Raw genomic sequence first — 18,846 nt, forward strand, 5'->3', positions numbered from 1 at the left:
TCCCATTTATGCATCTGGATAGAGGGACTTATTTCACTACAATAATCTATTCTTGAGCGAATTAATTTAATTGAGTTCTTAAACTAACTAGCTGGAATGCAGCAATGACAGCTATGCTATGCCAATCTTGAGGCAAAAATCCTCCTATTGTAACACTTTTCACTCCATCACTCTCATTTGGAGTTCTCATCACACTAAATTCTGAAATAATACTTTGCCAAAAAGAGACCATTGAGCACTGTTTGTAAATGCAACCTGGTTTAAACATAAGTATGAGTAACTAAGATGATCATTTATCTTTTAGTAGAAAAATAAATTTTAATTTATTCTTATGCTGCATATCAATCACAATATAGTAATTATGAAAAGTATCTTAAAGGTTATACAGATAAACAAAATAGAGGCAAGTCTTTTTCTCACCTTGTTTTGGGGACGGGGGTAAGGATAATGGAAGAATTCAGTTATTGGTTACATGGACACTGACATGCCAGTTGACAATTAAAAGGCAAACTAGAGGGCTGGGAAAAGCAATTGAAATAATGTGATGAAGAGTTTTTAATCTTTCATATTGAGATCATATATTAGACTCATATTGATAGAAATACCAAAAATAGAGTCAAGTGAATATACTCTTTAAAAGGAATTGGGCTAATAATCACATATTTAACTTAGCTAGAATTAAAAATATGCACATTGAATAAAAAGTGAGTTGTGACTTTTGTAATTTCAGTGGTCATAGTCATAAATATTCAAAAGAAAATTTGGAATTGAAGAGATAGTAAGGTGGATAAGTTTATTGTTTTGCTTTTGGGTCACCCAGGTTGGATCTTTAGTGCCTACATATTCAGTCCCTGCCAGTCATGATCCCTGAATGAACATCCTGGAGTAAACTCTAAGCATAGCTGGATGTGGGCCCCCAAATCCCAAAGAAAATATAATGGGTTAGCATACTTATGCTCTGTTAATATCCATAAAAATTTGTTTACTATTTTGGAGGGGAATTTCTAATTGTAAATTGGAAGGCTTTTTCACTTTGGCTCAATAATTTCAACTTTTTAAATAATTTTTCTGAAATGCAGCTCCATTTAGTTACAGGTATACAGATGTTTATAGGTATATCTATATATTTATAAATGATAAAACTTTTATAAGTTTCCTATAGGTATGACCTACTTAGAACCATCTGACTTAGTTCTAAGTAGGATGAGAAACAAGAGAGTGATATAATTTAAGTCAAGAGAAGAAAGAGAAATAAGAAATAAACGTAATATTGCAAAGAGCTGTAGTGAAATTTAGAACTGAGAAGTAGAAGTGACCATTAGGTTCAGCCATCAGACATTTATGACTAATAAAGTCAATTTCAGTGACAGTTGGAGGTAGAATCCCTTTGGGGAAGGAATTTAGAGGCCTGGCCTCAGATTTCAAAAATACTGGAGATAAAATGAAGAGTAATAATTGTTGTTTAATTGTTGAGACATGAAATTTTTAATATGGAAAAGAAAAAGATGGGACAAATACTAAAACTTACCCAAGGGATGGGTGAGATATTGAGTCTAGATGGAGGAGAAATTCACCTTTAGACAAGATAGGGAAAAGTCATGTGTAGAAAGAAATGATTTAAGGGTGTACATAGGCCTGCAAATAATATATGTGTTCCATTGGGGCTGAAAAGTGCTTTTGCTCAGTAGAGAAGGGAGTGCACTATCACTGCGGATGCTCTCAATTCCTCCCTGTTTCCTTCCCTTTTTCACTTAGCATAATTTCTCAAAAAGAATTGTTCATGTTCTATTTTTTTCCTTTCTGGTTCCCTCTTGAATTTATTCCAGGAAGCTTTGCTCTCATCATTTTACAAAAATGAATTCAGTGTTGCTAAATCCAAAATTTAATCCTTAGTTGTTTTACCTGCCTCCAGGATTTGACACATTTGCATTGCCTCTTCCGTGCAACACTTTATTTAATTTCTCTAGTCTCCAAATTTTCTTACCACGTGGCCTTGCCACTTCACCTTGGTTCCTCATCTTGCTGATCTTGAAGTATTGAAATCTCTTGCAGTTCTCAGGCTCTTTTACAGCTCTGCTTATACTCATCCACTTTCTGGTAATCTTTTCTGTTGAACAATTTTCCTTATGTTTTATAAATTTGTATCATCCCAGTCCTCTCCCTTGGACTGAACATTTTTTCTGTGAGGGTTGGGGGTTGGAGGGATGGGGGGGCAGGGACACACACTTCCAAGCAGTACTCAGAGTATCCTGGGTCCATTCCTGGTGATATTTGGTCAAGTGGACTGATAGTTCCAAGTGAGAGCCTGAGAATACAATGCCACATGCCAGCGCCATGCTGGTGGTGCTCAGGGGACCATGCAGTGCCAGGAACAGACTTGTATTTTTAACTACCAATTCAGTGCCTCTAATTGGCAAAGTAATAGGTATTTCAATTTTAACATGTCCAAACTTGGGCATCCCAATTAAACTTTATTACAGTCTTTACATCTCAGTTTAGCTAATTCTATCTTTCCAGTTCATGCCCAAACCTTGGAGTCATCCTTGATTTCTCCCCCTACCACCATCAGTACATGTACACATTCAGTGCATCAGCAAACTTTATTGGTAGGCGTTCAGAATTAATTCTAGAGTTGAGTCACTTGTCACCATTTCAGTTGTGTGTCCTCCTGGTTTGGTCTACTATTCTCTCTCTCTCTCTCTCTCTCTCTCTCTCTCTCTCTCTCTCTCTCTCTCTCTCTCTCTCTCTCCCTCTTCTTCCCCCCTCTATTACTCCTCCTCCTCCCCCATTCCAACACCACCACCCCTGCCACATTCCCTCCAGCATTATCTTCATTCTTCCAACCATGCCTCAAAGTTGCCCCTGTAGCAGGCCATAGCTTATGTCATATTGCTTGTTGCCGCTAAACAACTAACGCAATCACAAAACAAATACTTCAGTAAAAGGAAATTTATGAAAACCATTGTATCTTACCATTGGAACATTAAGTCCTTATCTGATGGTTTACTGAGCTATTGTTGCTAGTTAAGCCTTTTGTTTTAATGTTTTTATTAGTCTATCTTAGTTAGCGTCTATGTTACATTCCTATTCAATCTGGTGTACTGTTAGTATTGTGGAAAATATTCCAAAAAGTTCAAAATAGTTAACTGGACAGTGAGCTTACATGGCAGTGGCTGTGGTTTGTGGGTGTGTTTGCCCGGGCTTCTGGAAGTACAGGCTGATGAGGGGAGGTCTCCCACCCTGACTCTGGGAAGACCTGGAGTTTTCAGCTTAAAAAAAAAAAAAGGCCTATGTACTTGAAATTTTTCACAGGTTATCATCATCTCTTGCTTGAACTATTTGAGTGGGCTCCTAATTGGTTCTGCCTTTGTCCCCTTCAGATTATTCTCAACAGATTATTCCGATTCTGTAAGTAAGCTTTGGTTACCGTTCTAATCTCTTTTCTTTTCTCTGTTCATTTCACCTATATTTACTGTTCATCTATTTACTTACTGTTAGTTGAATAGTCACATTCTCACTCAGGGCCTATATATTTATTGTTTCACTTTCTCTGATGCCAGATACCTATGTCACCACCTTCTGGTTTTAATTCAAGTGCCACTTTCTCTAAAACCCATCCCTCCCAATCATCCTATTTACTATAATTTGTTTGATTTTAGGGTCACACCTGGCTGTATGCAGGGCTTATTTCTGGCTCTGTGCGCAGAGATCACTCCTGGTGGAGTTCAGGGGACCATATGGGCTGCTGAGGATTGAACCTGGATCAGCTGTGTGCAAGGCAGCTCCCTTCCACTGTACTATCTCTCTAGCCCCTGGTCAGTATTCCCATATTGTGTCTTTTTTCTCTGTAGCACTTTTTACTATCCAAAAATTTGCATATTTAATTTAGTTTTTTCTTGCCCAAGATTGTGTAGTGCTGAATTTGTAGACCTTGAACAGTGCTGTCACATTGTAGAATCTCAGTAACTCCTGACTGGGTGAATGGATGGATAGTTAGGATAGTTGGATGAATGGAAAGATGGTTGGTTGGATAGGAGGGAAGTCAGATTTGCAGGTTAGGAAAAAGTTTAATTTGCCTTTAAATATATCTTGTTTATAAATATGCCTAGTGGAGATGTAAAAAAATACAGGTAAAGTGACATATCATGGAAATGTGGAATTTTGTTTGAATTAGTTTTCTGAAACATGGGAGACTAATATAACTGGGGTACTTGGTTTATCATTATAATTTCATATGGTAAACCTAACTTTAAAAAGACTTCTAAAAATACTTTTATTTTCCAACTGGGGAGTGGAGTGATAGTACAGGGGGTAGAGCCCTTACCTTGCAAGTGGCCAATCCGGGTTCAATCTCCAGCATCCTGTATGGTTCCCCAAGTACTGCCAAGAGTAATTTCTGAGTGCAGAACCAGGAGTAAACCCTGAGTATCATCAGGTCTGGCCCCCAAACCAAACCAAAACAAACAAACGAAAATCCCCAAAAAACCTTTATTTCCCGTCATGTAACATTAGGAATTTGTATTTTATTGGTTTTTGTTTGTTTGTATTTTGCTTTTTGGGTCACATCCGGCGATGCACAGGGGTTACTGTGTACTCAGGAATTATTCCTGGTGGTGCCCAGGGGACCATATGGGATGCTGGGAATTGAACCCAGGTCAGCCGCATACAAGGCAAACACCCTACCCACTGTGCTATTGCTCCAGCCCAGGAATTTGTATTTTAAAGAGTGTTTTTGTATGAATTATTTGAAACTGGACAGTAAGTTATAATGCAGTGAACAACTTTAAAATAAAAAAAAATCCGCTTTAGAACTCATTATAACTCAACCAGCTTTTTAATTTTTTTAAAAATAAGTTAGAAGGGCCCCTGGCCACTTGGGAATATCATGGTACATGAATCATAAATATCACAGCTAACATGACTCTGATCTTTGGTCCTGTGGTCATAGTGAGTCTTTAAAAAGCACAAATTCTGACCCTACTCAGAAGTGAAGTTCTTAATATTTTCTTACAGTGCTGGTGATTGAACCCAAGACCTAATATATGAAAGTTGGTGCTCTATTTGTGAGTCATGTTTCTGGCCCCTCAACTTAGGTCCTTTAAAATCTGACTCAAGAAGATTTTTCATGTGCTCACACACATGCTGTCTGTATATAAACCTTTTTTTATATATAAAAATGTAAATTAAACAGGTTCAGAATCTTAAATATTACCTGTTGTTTTAATTACTGAAACTGATTAGCTTGGAAAGCTATAGCACTTAACTTCTTCTGTCTTGCCCACAGTTAAGATAATGAAGTCTGAAAATTTTTAATTATTGTAATACCACACCATATAACCTTCCTGACTGTGGCTTAGTTCCATGTCATTAATTTTACTATATTGGTTTGATCACATAATAGCAATGTCCTGCTGACTCCTATGTTGTTTATTGAGGGAAATAAGACTGAAAAGCTACGTTAGAGCTCTATATGGTTTTTAATGAAAAAGTATAAGATTGGCTCTTGAGTAAAATCAGCCATCTAAGACCATTTATTTATACTACTAACAATTACTTGATGTCTTTAGGGTAAAAACAAACCAGCCAGCCATATTGGTCTTTTAGGTAGCTATGGTGACTTTGCACAGTTAGCACCTTATTAGGGAACTAGTAGAGAAAAAAATTTTTTTCTTACAACATTTTTGTGCCTTGCATTTTATATAGTACAGTACTAAAATTTTAGAGATTGTTTAGTTATATATCTAGCACTATTCTCTTATACATAAACTTGTCTGCAAAAAAGTAGAAATTTACATACCACCCTCTTTGGAACACTTTGAATATAGATAATTTTTATATTTTTAATTAATTAATGTAATATTGGATTTAGGTTTTTTTTAAAAAATAAATAATTCAGCAAAGAAATGTTCTGTACGAGGTTCTGTGGGAAGGAATGTATGCTCAGAGCACATTTATAGAGTTATGGCATTTGGTCTCATAAGTAAATTTAAAATTTATTCTTGTAAAGACAGTGAACATCTGAAGAGGTGAAGTGCTGAGCTTATAACCCAGTTATTAGTTGCAGAGCTAAGAACCAGGTGTCCTAATTTGGGTTTCTCAGCAATCCAGCTTGTCTCTTTACTTTATTCTTCATAATCACTTATTAGCCTTTAGTTAGTATTATAATGCTTTGTGACATAAAAGATTTCTGACAGAGTGGCATTTTAGCCTCATAGTGACCTAAGTAAAACACTTTTCTAATTTCACGAGGGAGTTGAAACTTACAGATGGTTAAGTTCTGTCCACATTATGATGTCCCATTGCTGGTGAGAGGCAGAGCCAAAATATGAACATAGGTTTCTAATTCCAAAAGTACTGCTGTTTGAGCCCCTTTATAATTGAGAATTAGTGGAAGTATTGTGTTCCTTAGTTATAGAAATTAAAGATTGTAAGGACATTGAAAATAAGAATCTGTCAATCACTTGAAAACAAGTATTTTCTAAATTGCAAGAAATTAATAGTTTCATCACTTAGAAGAAAATAAACTTATTAAATAAACTTACCACATGCTAAGAAACCAAACCGATGAAAACTGTTTTTTTTTTCACACCACCCACTCCAGATCGTTTACATATTTTGCAACACTTATAAATTTATGACATTCTCCGAGATGTTAGAAATCTCCTCACCTCAGCTGGCTAGAGAAGAGTGCTGCTGGGAAGAGTGCACATGCTGTCAGCATTTCTTTCCTGGAATAAATTCTTTCCAGGTCTCTTACTGGCAGAGCTATACCTGGAATTCTAACCTTTAGGAATGTTTAGGATTCCATGTGTTTTACTTCCTTTTTCAAAAGGAGTTTTGTGTTACATTGTCAACTTTAAATTTAGTATAACTTCTAAAAGTATAAATTTAGTGTAATTCTCAACCTACAGTATTTCGGCAGGCAATCCTGTCTGGTTTTTGCCTTTATTTTTTTGCATTAGAAAAAGTTTTTCTTCATGCTTAGTGTTTCAAAATGAGGAAAATTAAGGTAGAAGGATATTTAGAATTTTAAATTCCTTTTACAAATCTTTTTAATACATGGCCTTTTAATGAAAATGTTTTAATACAAAACCTCTTAATATCATGGTCAAGAAATTAAAATTACTCCCCAAAATAACCAAAATATTGGGATTACTGAGACAAAAATGGTATCTCAGTTAAGTATTGTATTATACAAAAAATGTAGAATAACAGGAATTTTAGAGCTAAATTTAAATTTCCACTGTGTATAATCAGTTACTATTTAAGCAAAGCTAATAGTTTATAAAAAGGAAGTCAAGTCACTGAAATGTATTTATAATATACTGGCATCTATTAGACATTGGTAAATGAGAAAATGGATTCTAAGAGCACCAAGGTTTCAGTTTCATGGCTCTAGCGAGTTTTGCTTAGCTCACTAATTTATCGATTATTAAATGTGGCATATGTAGGTACAAGTAGCACTGTAAACTTCTTCAGATGTTTTTCAAATATTCCTTCTTGCCAGGTAGGAATAGGGTACAGATAGCCAAATATGGGGCCAGAGAGATAGTACATTGAGAAGGATGCTTGCCTTGCACACAGCTGACCCAGGTTCAATTCCTGGCATCCCATATGGTCCCCTGAACATTGTCAGGAGTATTTTCTGGATGCAGAGCTAAGTGTAATCCTGAGCATGGCCAGTTGTGACTTAAGAACAAATAACAAACAAAAAGAAATATCATCAAAGTGTGTTAAATTATAATTATGTTGTGAGGGGGATAGAGGAGAGAGAGAGAGAGAGAGAGAGAGAGAGAGAGAGAGACAGACAGACAGACAGACAGACAGAGACAGAGAGAAAGAGAAAGAAAGAGAGAGAGAGAATATACAGTATTGCTGAAAAATGATATTTGATCATTTTCCTTGTGATGTATAGTAGAAAATATGCTTTGGTTAAGAATAGCATATGTAAAACTCTCGTGTGATATGCTGAGTATTTCTTTATGGCTAAATATCCAGACATGATTAATTCAGGAGGATATGGCTCTTGAGAGAGAATTTTATTCCAGGAAAGAAAGACATCTGCCGTATAGTATCATCTCATCATTTTGCCCATCTCAAATTTTTTTTGTTTGTTTTAAGTAACATTGTATTTTTGTTTTGTTTTATTTTGCACTAATACCTGCTGTACTCAGGGCTCCTGATTCAGGGATCACTGCTGGTGGGCTCAGGTATTGAACCTGGGTCGACTGCATACAAAGCAAGCACCCTACCTATCTCTTCAGCCCCACCATTGGATATCATCTGGTACTTTTTATAAAAGAAAATACTGGAAATTTGATTGTTCTTCCCTCTTTTGCTCACAGTGTGAACCAAGAGTATTCTTTTTGATGGGGTTCATAAGTTCCAAAAGATTTTCCCATATGAATAGTATACGAGTATTTTTCGTGTGAATATAATTTCATTTCTGTAAAGCAGATGCTCAGGAGTGTAGTTACTGGATTGCATGGTAGTTGCATTTATTGATGTTATAGTTTGTTTTTAAAAATTGCTAGACTTTTTTGCCTCAAATAATATTGAATGACTACAAAGAGATGTCATATCTTTGCTTTGTTGGGATTTGGGTAATTTCACGATGGAGACGTGACTGGTGCCTGCTCAGGCAAATCGATGAGCAACGGGATGACAGTGACAGTGACAGTTTTCTTCACTGAGTTATGAAGGGTTACGATGTTAAGTTCCACATCTGTACTGTCTTTTTTATGGTTTATTTCTAGCTTTATACCATCATTGTCAGGATACATGCTGGGTATAGTCTGAATCTTCATGTATTTATTATGGCTTTTTGGTATCTCAGCATATGATCTATCCTTGAAAAGCTCCACAAAAAGTATGTAACTATTTGTCAATGAAATTATTTTTGCATTTCTATTAAAGTGCTTCACTTTTAAAAAAAAATTGCTAGACTTTTTTCAAGAGAGGACAGAGGATCTTTCGCTTATGTGCAAAAGCTTGACAATCACTGCTACAAAGGTAGTTAGCAAAGCTCATGTAATCTATACAATAAGAAAATGTTCTTATGTTGATGTAATCAAAGTTAAAAAGAACAAAACAACTTTCATTCTCAGATTGGAAAATTCAAAATTATATTCTTCCTTTATAATTATAGAGCAGATTGTTGTTACAGGAGCACAAACAAACTGCAAGTTTTCCTCCTGTGTATTATATAGTTATATATAATAGGACTCATTTCATGCTCAAGTATGAAGCTGAGAACAAATTACTTTAATGCAGAATATGTGGCAAAAATAGGGACTACTAAAGATCATGAAAACACTGTTTGCCCTTAAAAAGGTGAGCGGGCAGATACACAAGCGTGCAGATGAGATGTTGCTGAGAGGGAGGCTGTGAAAGAGCTGCAGAAGCACACAGGGAAATAGGTGGATGCAAATTCAGATAGGCTATAGGCCATAAGATTTGACAGAGAGGGAGAATGGGAGTTGGGACTTCACAGATGACTAGGTGTTTGCCAGGAAGTCTTGTGAGGAGACATTATTCTTAGACTTTGCATTGATGGGTCAAGAAAACAGGTGTTCTAGACCTCATCATACTTTGGTGGAAGTCCTTCATGCCTTTTTTTCTTTCTTCCTAGACTAGGACCAATGAGGTCTCTTTCAAGCTGAATCAAAAATAAACTTTAAGAGGAATGATTGGAATAAGTTACAGTTTTAGAACCAGTTGACTATAACAAATTGTAGTTATTTCTGAGAGTTTTTATGTTATATCAGGTATATTCTTGTCCCATAAATCAGGAAGGATAGGTATGTTAATCAAACTGAAGTTAGGTAATAAGCAAAGTCTTTTAATTCTTTTTCCATTGTACTGTTTACTTTTCAAGATAAGATTTTCAGTGTGTTGTAATATTCTCAATGTATTAATCCCTTCTCTTCTTATTCCTGGAGTATTAGTATGCAAAGATACAAACTATACTATATTTTGTCTTTATTTGGGGGAAATATTTAAGATATGTTTTATTTAATTTGTATTTTAATATTTAAACTATGCTTTTAGAATAACTAATATCAAAGTAGTATATAAATGCAGGCATATTTTCTTGTATACAGAGATATGTTTCTGGTCATCTGAATTGTTTTTAGCAAGTTGGGGCCAGAGAGATAATATAGAGGGTAGGGCACTTGCCTTGCACATGGACAATCTGTGTTCAATCCAATGCATTCCATATGGTACCCTGAGCACTCCAAGAAGTGATCCCAGGTCACAGAGCCAGGAGTTAAGTCATGAGTATCACCAGGTGTGGCCCAAAAACAAACAAAATAAAAATTTTAACAAGAGTAATAAAATTATATTTCACCCATTCATCATTTATTCAGTCTCTCCTTTGTGGGGAAACTCTAAGAGCACCCAGTTTGTTGAGTGACAATAATATGTAGTAGTGTAAGATATTGCCATGAGCTTGCACCCAAAGTGGGAAATAATTACCTGCCTGAACTGGGAGTAGAAGAGGGAGACTGAGGATTGGAAACACAGGATCAGGCTGCTCAACCTTAAAAGCTTCTTAACATAGTGGCCAGAGAGATAGTACAGTAGGGAAGGTGCATGCCTTGAACAAGCTAACCTGGGTCCCATTTCTAGCAACTACACGTGGTCTACTGAGCCCCTCTAGGAGTGATTCCTGCACACACAGCTAGGAATAAATCCTGAGCACAGCTAGGCATAGCCACAAACCCTCAACCCCTCAAAAACCTAACACCAAGGCTTCTTGTGAAATACCCATCTTTTGGGAGGCCGAAGGGATAGTACAAAGTTAAGGAACTTACTGTTGGCCAATCCTGCTATAATTCCTGAATACAGAGCCAGGAGTAGCCTCCTACTGGAACCTCCCCTCTCCCCTCCATTAGATAATTTTTAAAAAGATATACCTTATATTTCTTATAATTAATTTCTACTTAGTTATTCCTCTGCCTACCATTGTTTTCATGATCATAGTTGCATTGAGGCTCACATTTGATTGTAATGCTTGCGAGGGGTCAAATACCTGCTGTGGTGTCAAGGATCATAGTAGCAGTATTGAGGCTCAAACTCACATACCTACACATACAGAACAGGCACCTGACCTCTGAGTCACCAGCCTCGGGCCCACTGTTGCATTCTTTTAAAGCAAGAAGTAGTTTTTTGTCCTTATCTCTTATGAAGCAATTACAAGTAGTAAGACTTGGGCAAACCATAAATTATCTGAATTTGTCTTTTATAACAGTAACAGCTAATGCTTGGAGAGTCCCTTTTATGTGCGAGACACTGTTTTTAGCCATATATCTGTAGACAGACAGACGGACAGACATAAGGTTCAGCCATGTTAGGAGTTATTAATTAATAGCCCTATGTTACGTATGAGAAAGAACCACACAGACATTCAGGGAAGTCTCAGAACTAGTAAGTGACAAGGCTGGGATTTGCATCCTCACATACAAGGTCCAGCATATGTGCTCTTTATTCATGCTGTGGGCCCTCGGTTCTTTAATGAATGCGTATTATCCATGTGTTAATGATCTACCCGTGATAAATTTTTATTTAATGTTTGTTTCATGGTAACTGAAGTATTCCAGGGTGGGAGATAATGCAGTTGTTTTCTGGCCTTTTGAATAGAACATGTTATTTTTCCCCATGAAAGGAGTTTGTGAGAAAATAATCAGAGAACTAAATGTTATTTTGAGATTTAGAAAATAGCTATAATAGTCTTAAGAGAAACATTTTCTTAGTCATCATGTAGGAGGTAGAATTAATAGCATATTTTCTTGAGGAAAAGATATATTAGAATAGACACTGACAAAGAGCAAGAATATGGAAAATCTTTTTCTGAGTAAGAAGATCCAGAGACAATCTGTATACTTCAAATACTTCAAAAGCAGTCAGTTTGGCTAACATAATTTATTCTTCCGTCAATCTCATACCTTGTATTTATACTTAAGAGTTACAATCTTCAGTGGGCAAAAATAAGCTCCATCAATTATAAAATATAAGAAATATTTGCTCTTTTAATGTAGGTCCTGATAGGAGTTTAACTCATGGGATCCAATTTTAATATCATTATTTTTATTTATTAAAGCTTCTAAAAAGTTTGAGATTATCTGTCCATTTCATCTTCTTCTTCCTCCCCCCCCCCACCCATCCATAATTCATTGTGGTTCTTATGAAATCTGATAAATGCTCCAAATAAATAACAATTCCTTTGTATGTGACCAAAGTAGGACAAGCTGTTGAAATGAATGCTGTAGCACTGTAGCACTGTCGTCCCGTTGTTCATCGATTTGCTCAAGTGGGCACCAGTAACATCTCCATTATGAGACTTGTTGTTACTGTTTTTGGCATATTGAATACGCCACGGGTAGCTTACCAGGTTCTGCTAGTAGTATTAACTTGGTGTGGTACTCTTTCTATTCCTGTAGTAGGGTCAGTATGTTTCTTAATGTCCCTGCCTTGAGTACATTTTCTTTGCTTCAGGTATTTTAACCTGCTTCATATTCCCTAAATATGCCACACACTCTCGGGCTCCTGTGATTTAGGCAAGATGCCTGTATATATTTTTCTTCTGGCTAATGCTCTGGCCACAACTCAGCAGTTAACTTTTTCCCCCTTTTGATAGTATTTCCTGACACAAAGTCAAAGTGACTTGAATGCCGGTTTTCGACTTTCACTGTTCACATAGCATACTGTGCATAACTTTCTTACCGTACTTATTATGCTAAGTTGTAATCCTGGGTTTTCTTAAAGTTATCTAATGTGTTCGGTGTTTGGCACATGCTCGAGGTGGCAAGTATTTACAGAATGAATGTGGTCAGCTGCAGCAGGAGGAAGAATGGAAATTCCTTTAAGAGGAGAACATCCTTGTCAGGCTTGCTCTGAGCTCTACTCCCATAGTAGACTGTTGGCAGTCTTATATTGAAGAAGACACACATAGATGCAGGATGACCAAATGGAGGTGTGAGACAATAGAGACAGTGTTGAATTTATAACACACACTACCTGTCTGGTTGAATTTACAATAGGCTTTTGTTTTCTTTAAATAGTATAAAATCATCTTGCATTTCATGAGTTTGTATGGATGTTCCTTATATAAATTCCCTGTAGGTTTATCTTTCTGTAGTCTGTGTTGTATAGAGAGAATTTTCAAGTCATACATGTTTTGAAATCCCTTTCTTCCCATAGTACAAAGGTTATTTTTATTATTCATTTATATTTATTTTGGAATTTGGGTTTTTGGCAGGTCTTTAGGTTTTCCTGGCTCTGTGCTCAGGGGTCACTCCTAGAAGGGCACAGGGTATCAAACCCAGGTTGGTCACAGGCAAGATGAGCACCTTACCCACTGTACTATATCAGGCCTCCAAAGGTCATTTTTAAAAAACAAGATGAGGAATTATCTTAGAGTCTACATTTTAAAAGCATAATCTTCGTATAATGCTGTTAATGCATAAAACTATTCAGAAATACCCACAAGTAGGTGTATTGTATAGTGTACCCCAAATTGCATTATTACCAAACTGTTTAAGTTAATTGGTTAGATCTGCTAATCAAGGATCAGGGAGGTAATGGTAAGGGCTAAAACACAGGCCTGTCTTGCTGTGTGCCTGCATACTCTTGGGCCCAAACAGCGCCATGCCCCTGAGTAGGCCCTAGCATTGAACTCCACACCTGTGTAGCTGGGCCAGATAGTACTAGGATTGGCACCCAGTCCCCTGAACACTGTCTGGAGCCCCCTCCCCTCAAATGAACATTGCCACTGAGCAGTTAAGTATATTGGGGGATTTCATTTGATAAAACGTTTTATATGTTATACTATATGATATATGACATCTTTGCTTATTACCACAACTGTTTTTTTTTCCCACAAACTTGGTAATGTGTCATTCTTAGTCAACTAGCAAATTAAACTTGTTTTTATTAAAACATTTTATCTTTTTAGGGGCGAGAGAGATCATACAGCAGGTATAGCTCTTGCCTTATATGCAGCAGGGGAGATTCGATCCCTAGCACTCCACGTGGTCCCCTGAGGACAACCAGGAGTTATCCCTAAAAGTAGAACCAGGAGTAAGCCCTGAGAATGGCCCAAAGATAAAAAAAAATCCTTTATGTTTTTAATAAAACAATTACTTCACACAAATATTACAATTTCTCTAAAATATTAACTAGTAATATTTTGTTGATACTTCTAGCCTTAGTCAATATTGCTTTTGTTTTGTTTCTCTAGAAAATAGACCTTATTTGTAGTCAACTACATTGGTGTCTAAGGCAACCAAATCTTCAGTGGAAGGCTTTTGAATGAAGATACAAGAAGCCACTTTAGTTGATTCAAAATGGGAACGACTAGTGATGAGATGGTGTCTGTGGAACAGACTTCCTCCTCCTCTTCCTCCTTCAATCCTCTGTGTTTTGAATGTGGGCAGCAACACTGGACAAAAGAAAACCATTTATACAATTATCAGAATGAAGTGGATGATGACCTGGTCTGCCATATTTGCCTTCAGCCTCTGCTTCAGCCACTTGATACCCCCTGTGGACACACGTTCTGCTGCAAGTGCCTCCGAAACTTCTTACAAGAGAAAGATTTCTGTCCACTGGACCGGAAGAGACTTCACTTTAAGTTGTGTAAGAAGTCTAGTATTCTAGTTCATAAACTCCTGGACAAATTATTAGTATTATGTCCATTTTCTTCTGTGTGCCACGATGTCATGCAACGCTGTGATCTGGAAGCCCATCTTAAAAACAGGTGAGCAGAAATATGAAAGAGGAGTTACTCTAAGCTTTATAAAGGCTGATCCAAGAAACAAAAATTTGAAAAACTAAAAGAAAAACTTTTAGCTTGAAACTTTTCTAAATAATTTTTTAATTAAAAATTCCCTACCGGGGCTGGAGTGATAGCACAGCGGGTAGGACGTTTGCCTTGCACGCGGCCGACCCGGGTTCAAATCCCAGCATCCCATATGGTCCCCTGAGCACCGCCAGGGGTGATTCCTGAGTGCATGAGCCAGGAGTGACCCCTGTGCATTGCTGGGTGTGACCCAAAAAGCAAAAATAAATAAATAAATAAATAAAAATTCCCTACCAAATTATCAGTAAATAAATGGACAAATTAAATGTAGATGATTCATTATGTAAAATTGGTTGTATGAAATAATAGCATGATTGTCAATAACTGAATACATAAGCTGTAGTGAAGATGTATACCATCTTCTATCTGTTCATTTCTGCTGCTATACTATGAAGCTTTTATATTCATATGGTAGCAGCATATAATGATAGATCTTCTTTGCAAGTCATTTTGGGAGATCATCTTATTTACAAATGTAAATATTCTTTTGTCTAGCTGAATAACCTAACAAAATAATTCAAAAAAGGAAAATTTATATACAAAAATATTGAGAGCAACATTGTGTATGTTTTTTTCTCAAGTCTAGTTAAGAGGAGATGAAGGGTTCAAAATAATGATAGTACATCAACTCGATGGGATATTATTACTGTATCACTGTATCACTGTCATCTCATTGCTCATCTGTTTGCTCGAGTGGGTACCAGTAACGTCTCCATTGTGAGACTTGTTACTGTTTTTGGCATATCGAATACACCATGGTAGCTTGCCAGGCTCTGCCATGTGGGCGAGATACTCTCGGTAGCTTGCTGGGCTCTCCAAGAGGGGCAGAGGAATCGAACCCGGGTCAGCCACTTGCAAGGCAAACGCCCTACCCACTAATTTGGTTGCAACATAGAAATTAGTATACATAGTTTTATTTGCCAAGATCTTATAAGGATTATGTGAGAAGTCAAGCAAACAAGAATTAGGAGTTGGGAATTTAAAAACATTTTGTGGAGGTGTTTGTCTAACCTATAAAAGCTTTGTAAAGAGGTTAAGTAACTTTTTTGCCAGGTGGTCTAATAATTTGAAGGGTTAAAATACCTTTCATGCTTTAAATCACTGTATCACTGTCATCCTGTTGTTCATCAATTTATTCGAGCACACACCAGTAACATCTCTATTACACTCAGTCCTGAGATTTTAGAAGCCTCTTTTTACTCATCTTTCCAACGATTGGAGGCTCTTTCAGGGTCAAGGGAATGAGACCTATCTTTACTGTTTTTGGCATATCAAATATGCCATGGGTAGCTTGCCAGGTCCTGCCGTGCGGGCGGGATAATCTCGGTAGCTTGCCGGGTTCTCCGAGAGGTATGTATATATCTTTTACTGTATTTTGGGATATGAATACACCATGGGAAGCTTTCAAGGCTCTCCTGTGCAGGCAATGGACTCTTGGTAGCTTGTCAGGTTCTCCAAGAGGGAGAACAAGGCTATTACATGTCACGCAGCCGCTTTGCTTTCGGGAGCTTGGTCTTATAGTCTCTGGGTGTTGGTCGTTGGTAGGATTACACGGCTCCAGGGGCAGTTTGTGGGGGTGGCTGCCAAGCTACTGGAAAATGGGGTGGGGGGGTCTGGCTGGAGAAGGCCCAGTCCCAATCCGAGCAGGCCTGGAGATCTCAGCCCCGGATCCCACACACCTGGGTTCCTCTGCAGGTCCCTTCATGCTTGAGGCTCATTGTGCTTTAATTAGACCCAAAAAGATCATAGAAAATAACACTCACAAAAAAGAATAGTGGTTTCTAAATTTTAAAGTGGAGCTAATTGACACATAAATCTGTAGTGATATTGTTTGCTGTGGGGAAAAATAGAGAAGTGACATACAGTGCCCTGGATGTGGCTCAGTAGGAAAGCATGTGATGTAGTAAGACATGGAGATTGTGTTTCTAAGATGATGCCTTTTTCTTCAGTCTGACTAAGCTAATTGGAGGCACTGGAGCAGCTAGGATTTGGGAACTTAATCCTCTCCAGTGTCTCCTGCATTGTGGCTTCAGGGTAATAAGGGTTTATATGTGGCACTGATAACTCCAGTGCACAGGTAGAAGCTACCTAGCCTTGATATGTTCTAGTCTTGAAGATAAGATACATGACATTCTTTATGCTATTACCCTATTAGAGGCAGTTCAGGGCCACCCAGTTTCCAGGGGAGACCTTGCCTTGTGATAGGAGGAAGTATAAAACTTTGCAGTTGTTTTTTGTTTTTTTTTTTTGCTTTTTTTTGGGTCACACCCGGCGATGCACAGAGGTTACTCCTGGCTCACGCACTCAGGAATTACTTCTGGCGGTGCTCAGGGGACCATATGGGATGCTGGGAATCGAACCCAGGTCGACCACGTGCAAGGCAAACGCCCTACCCGCTTTGCAGTTTTTTTAAAAGTCATCACAATCCTATATACAGCCTTACTCATTTGTTAGAAGTTGAGGTTTCACTGGAATTTATAGAATGATCATGATTCATTGTGTAAAGTAATGTGACCATTGTGTGCCCTTGTTCTTGATGTTTTAGGAATTCAAAATCTTTTATTAGTACAGCGGTAACATTAGGAGTAGTTTGTATAAATCTGGTGATTTTGAGTATAAATTAGTCTTCCCTGTTTGAATTTCTGTTTTTAAATCACTGTCACTGTTATCCTGTTGCTCATCGATTTGCTTGAGTGGGCAAAAGTAACATCTCCATTGTGAGACTCATTGTTACTGTTTTTGGCATAGTCTGCTTTAAACAACATTATGTAAAAGTTAAATAAAAATGAATTAAAGATAAAAAATAAAGCACAAACTGCCTAGTGAGGAAAACAAATCAATATAACTGTTCAGATAGGGTCGTTATGGAAAATTGCTAACAATAAATTTGCAGTCAATTTAAAAAATATTCTGCTCCAGTTTGAAAACAACTGATGTTTCCTTCTCCAGTTAAAAGAGTTTTGAAAGATACGTGGGTTTTTATATAAAATTATAGTTATTAACTAATTGCCAATTAGTAAAAGAATTAAAACTTTTTAAAGACATGGGAAGGTGACTGTCTTTGAAAGAATTAGAGCCTTTTAACAAATTTTTTTATTCATTGTACTAAGCTTTTTACAGTTTTTTAGTTGTGAAAATCTGCTAAGCATCATCACTTTTAAAGCATCTGTCATTCATGTTCTACCCCCTCATCTGTCTCATTATCAGCAATTTAGCATTTAATGGTAGTAATAAGTGTTATTTTTGTTGTTGAATTGTACATTTATTTATGGCCAGGATTCAGCTATTTTTCCTTCTCTTAAAAATTTATGGTTTAATATTGTTGTAAAAAGTTCTTAAAATATGCAGAAAGCCTTATAGAAGCCTTTTTCCATGTTGTCATCTTTTTTTTATTTATTAGTTTGTTCCTAATGTGAATCAGGATGGGAATGATGCCCCCATTATTGTCACCTGAGTTAATTCCTGGGTAGTGTTCCCCTGTGAAGAGAGCCAGAATAGTGGGGACTGGAAGTATTAACATAGGAACAGATAAATCTTCATTTTTTTTTTCAGTTTTGTTTGGGGCCACATGCAGCACTAGTCAGGGGTTACTCTTGGCATGTGCTCAGGGATTGCTCCTGGTGGGGGTCAGGGGACCATGTGGGATGCCAGGAATCAAACCCAGATCGGCTGTGTGCAAGGCAAGCACCCTACCTGCTGTACTATCCCTCTGACTTTTAAGTCTTCAGTTTGTCTTTGGCTGCTACTAGAACTTTTTGGTTTTGTTTTTAAAAATTTGTAAGACAAATACACAAAAATACCTCATGTTGTTTGTTGTGGTGGTGGTGGTGGTGGTTGTTGTTTTTTCCAGAAAAATCTACTCAGCTGGTCTATCTCAAGCACTCACTTCCCCCTTTGTGAAAGTGCAACCCTTAACCTGTGACAAATCTCACTGCTTCCAATTCCCTCCTTATAGGCAGCCTGCTGTCCAGAATTCCATCCCT

The 18,846-nt window shown here is 37.2% G+C and overlaps 1 protein-coding gene across 3 annotated transcripts in view; it reads left to right on the forward strand.

The window, feature by feature from the left end:
- The window catches only part of LNX2 (ligand of numb-protein X 2), a 69,813-nt gene that overhangs the window by 22,183 nt on the left and 28,784 nt on the right, over positions 1-18,846 (forward strand). For 2 of the 3 annotated variants that reach the window (XM_004604558.2, XM_055123752.1), the window contains exon 2: positions 14,243-14,761. In XM_004604558.2, coding sequence (XP_004604615.1) covers positions 14,349-14,761 — 413 coding nt within the window. In that variant the 5' untranslated portion in view covers positions 14,243-14,348. Of the gene's footprint in view, positions 1-3,659; positions 3,816-14,242; positions 14,762-18,846 lie in introns of all 3 variants that reach the window. The other variant, XM_055123751.1, reaches the window with a different exon arrangement.

Source organism: Sorex araneus, chromosome 1, assembly GCF_027595985.1.
Source record: "Sorex araneus isolate mSorAra2 chromosome 1, mSorAra2.pri, whole genome shotgun sequence".
NCBI lineage: Eukaryota > Metazoa > Chordata > Mammalia > Eulipotyphla > Soricidae > Sorex > Sorex araneus.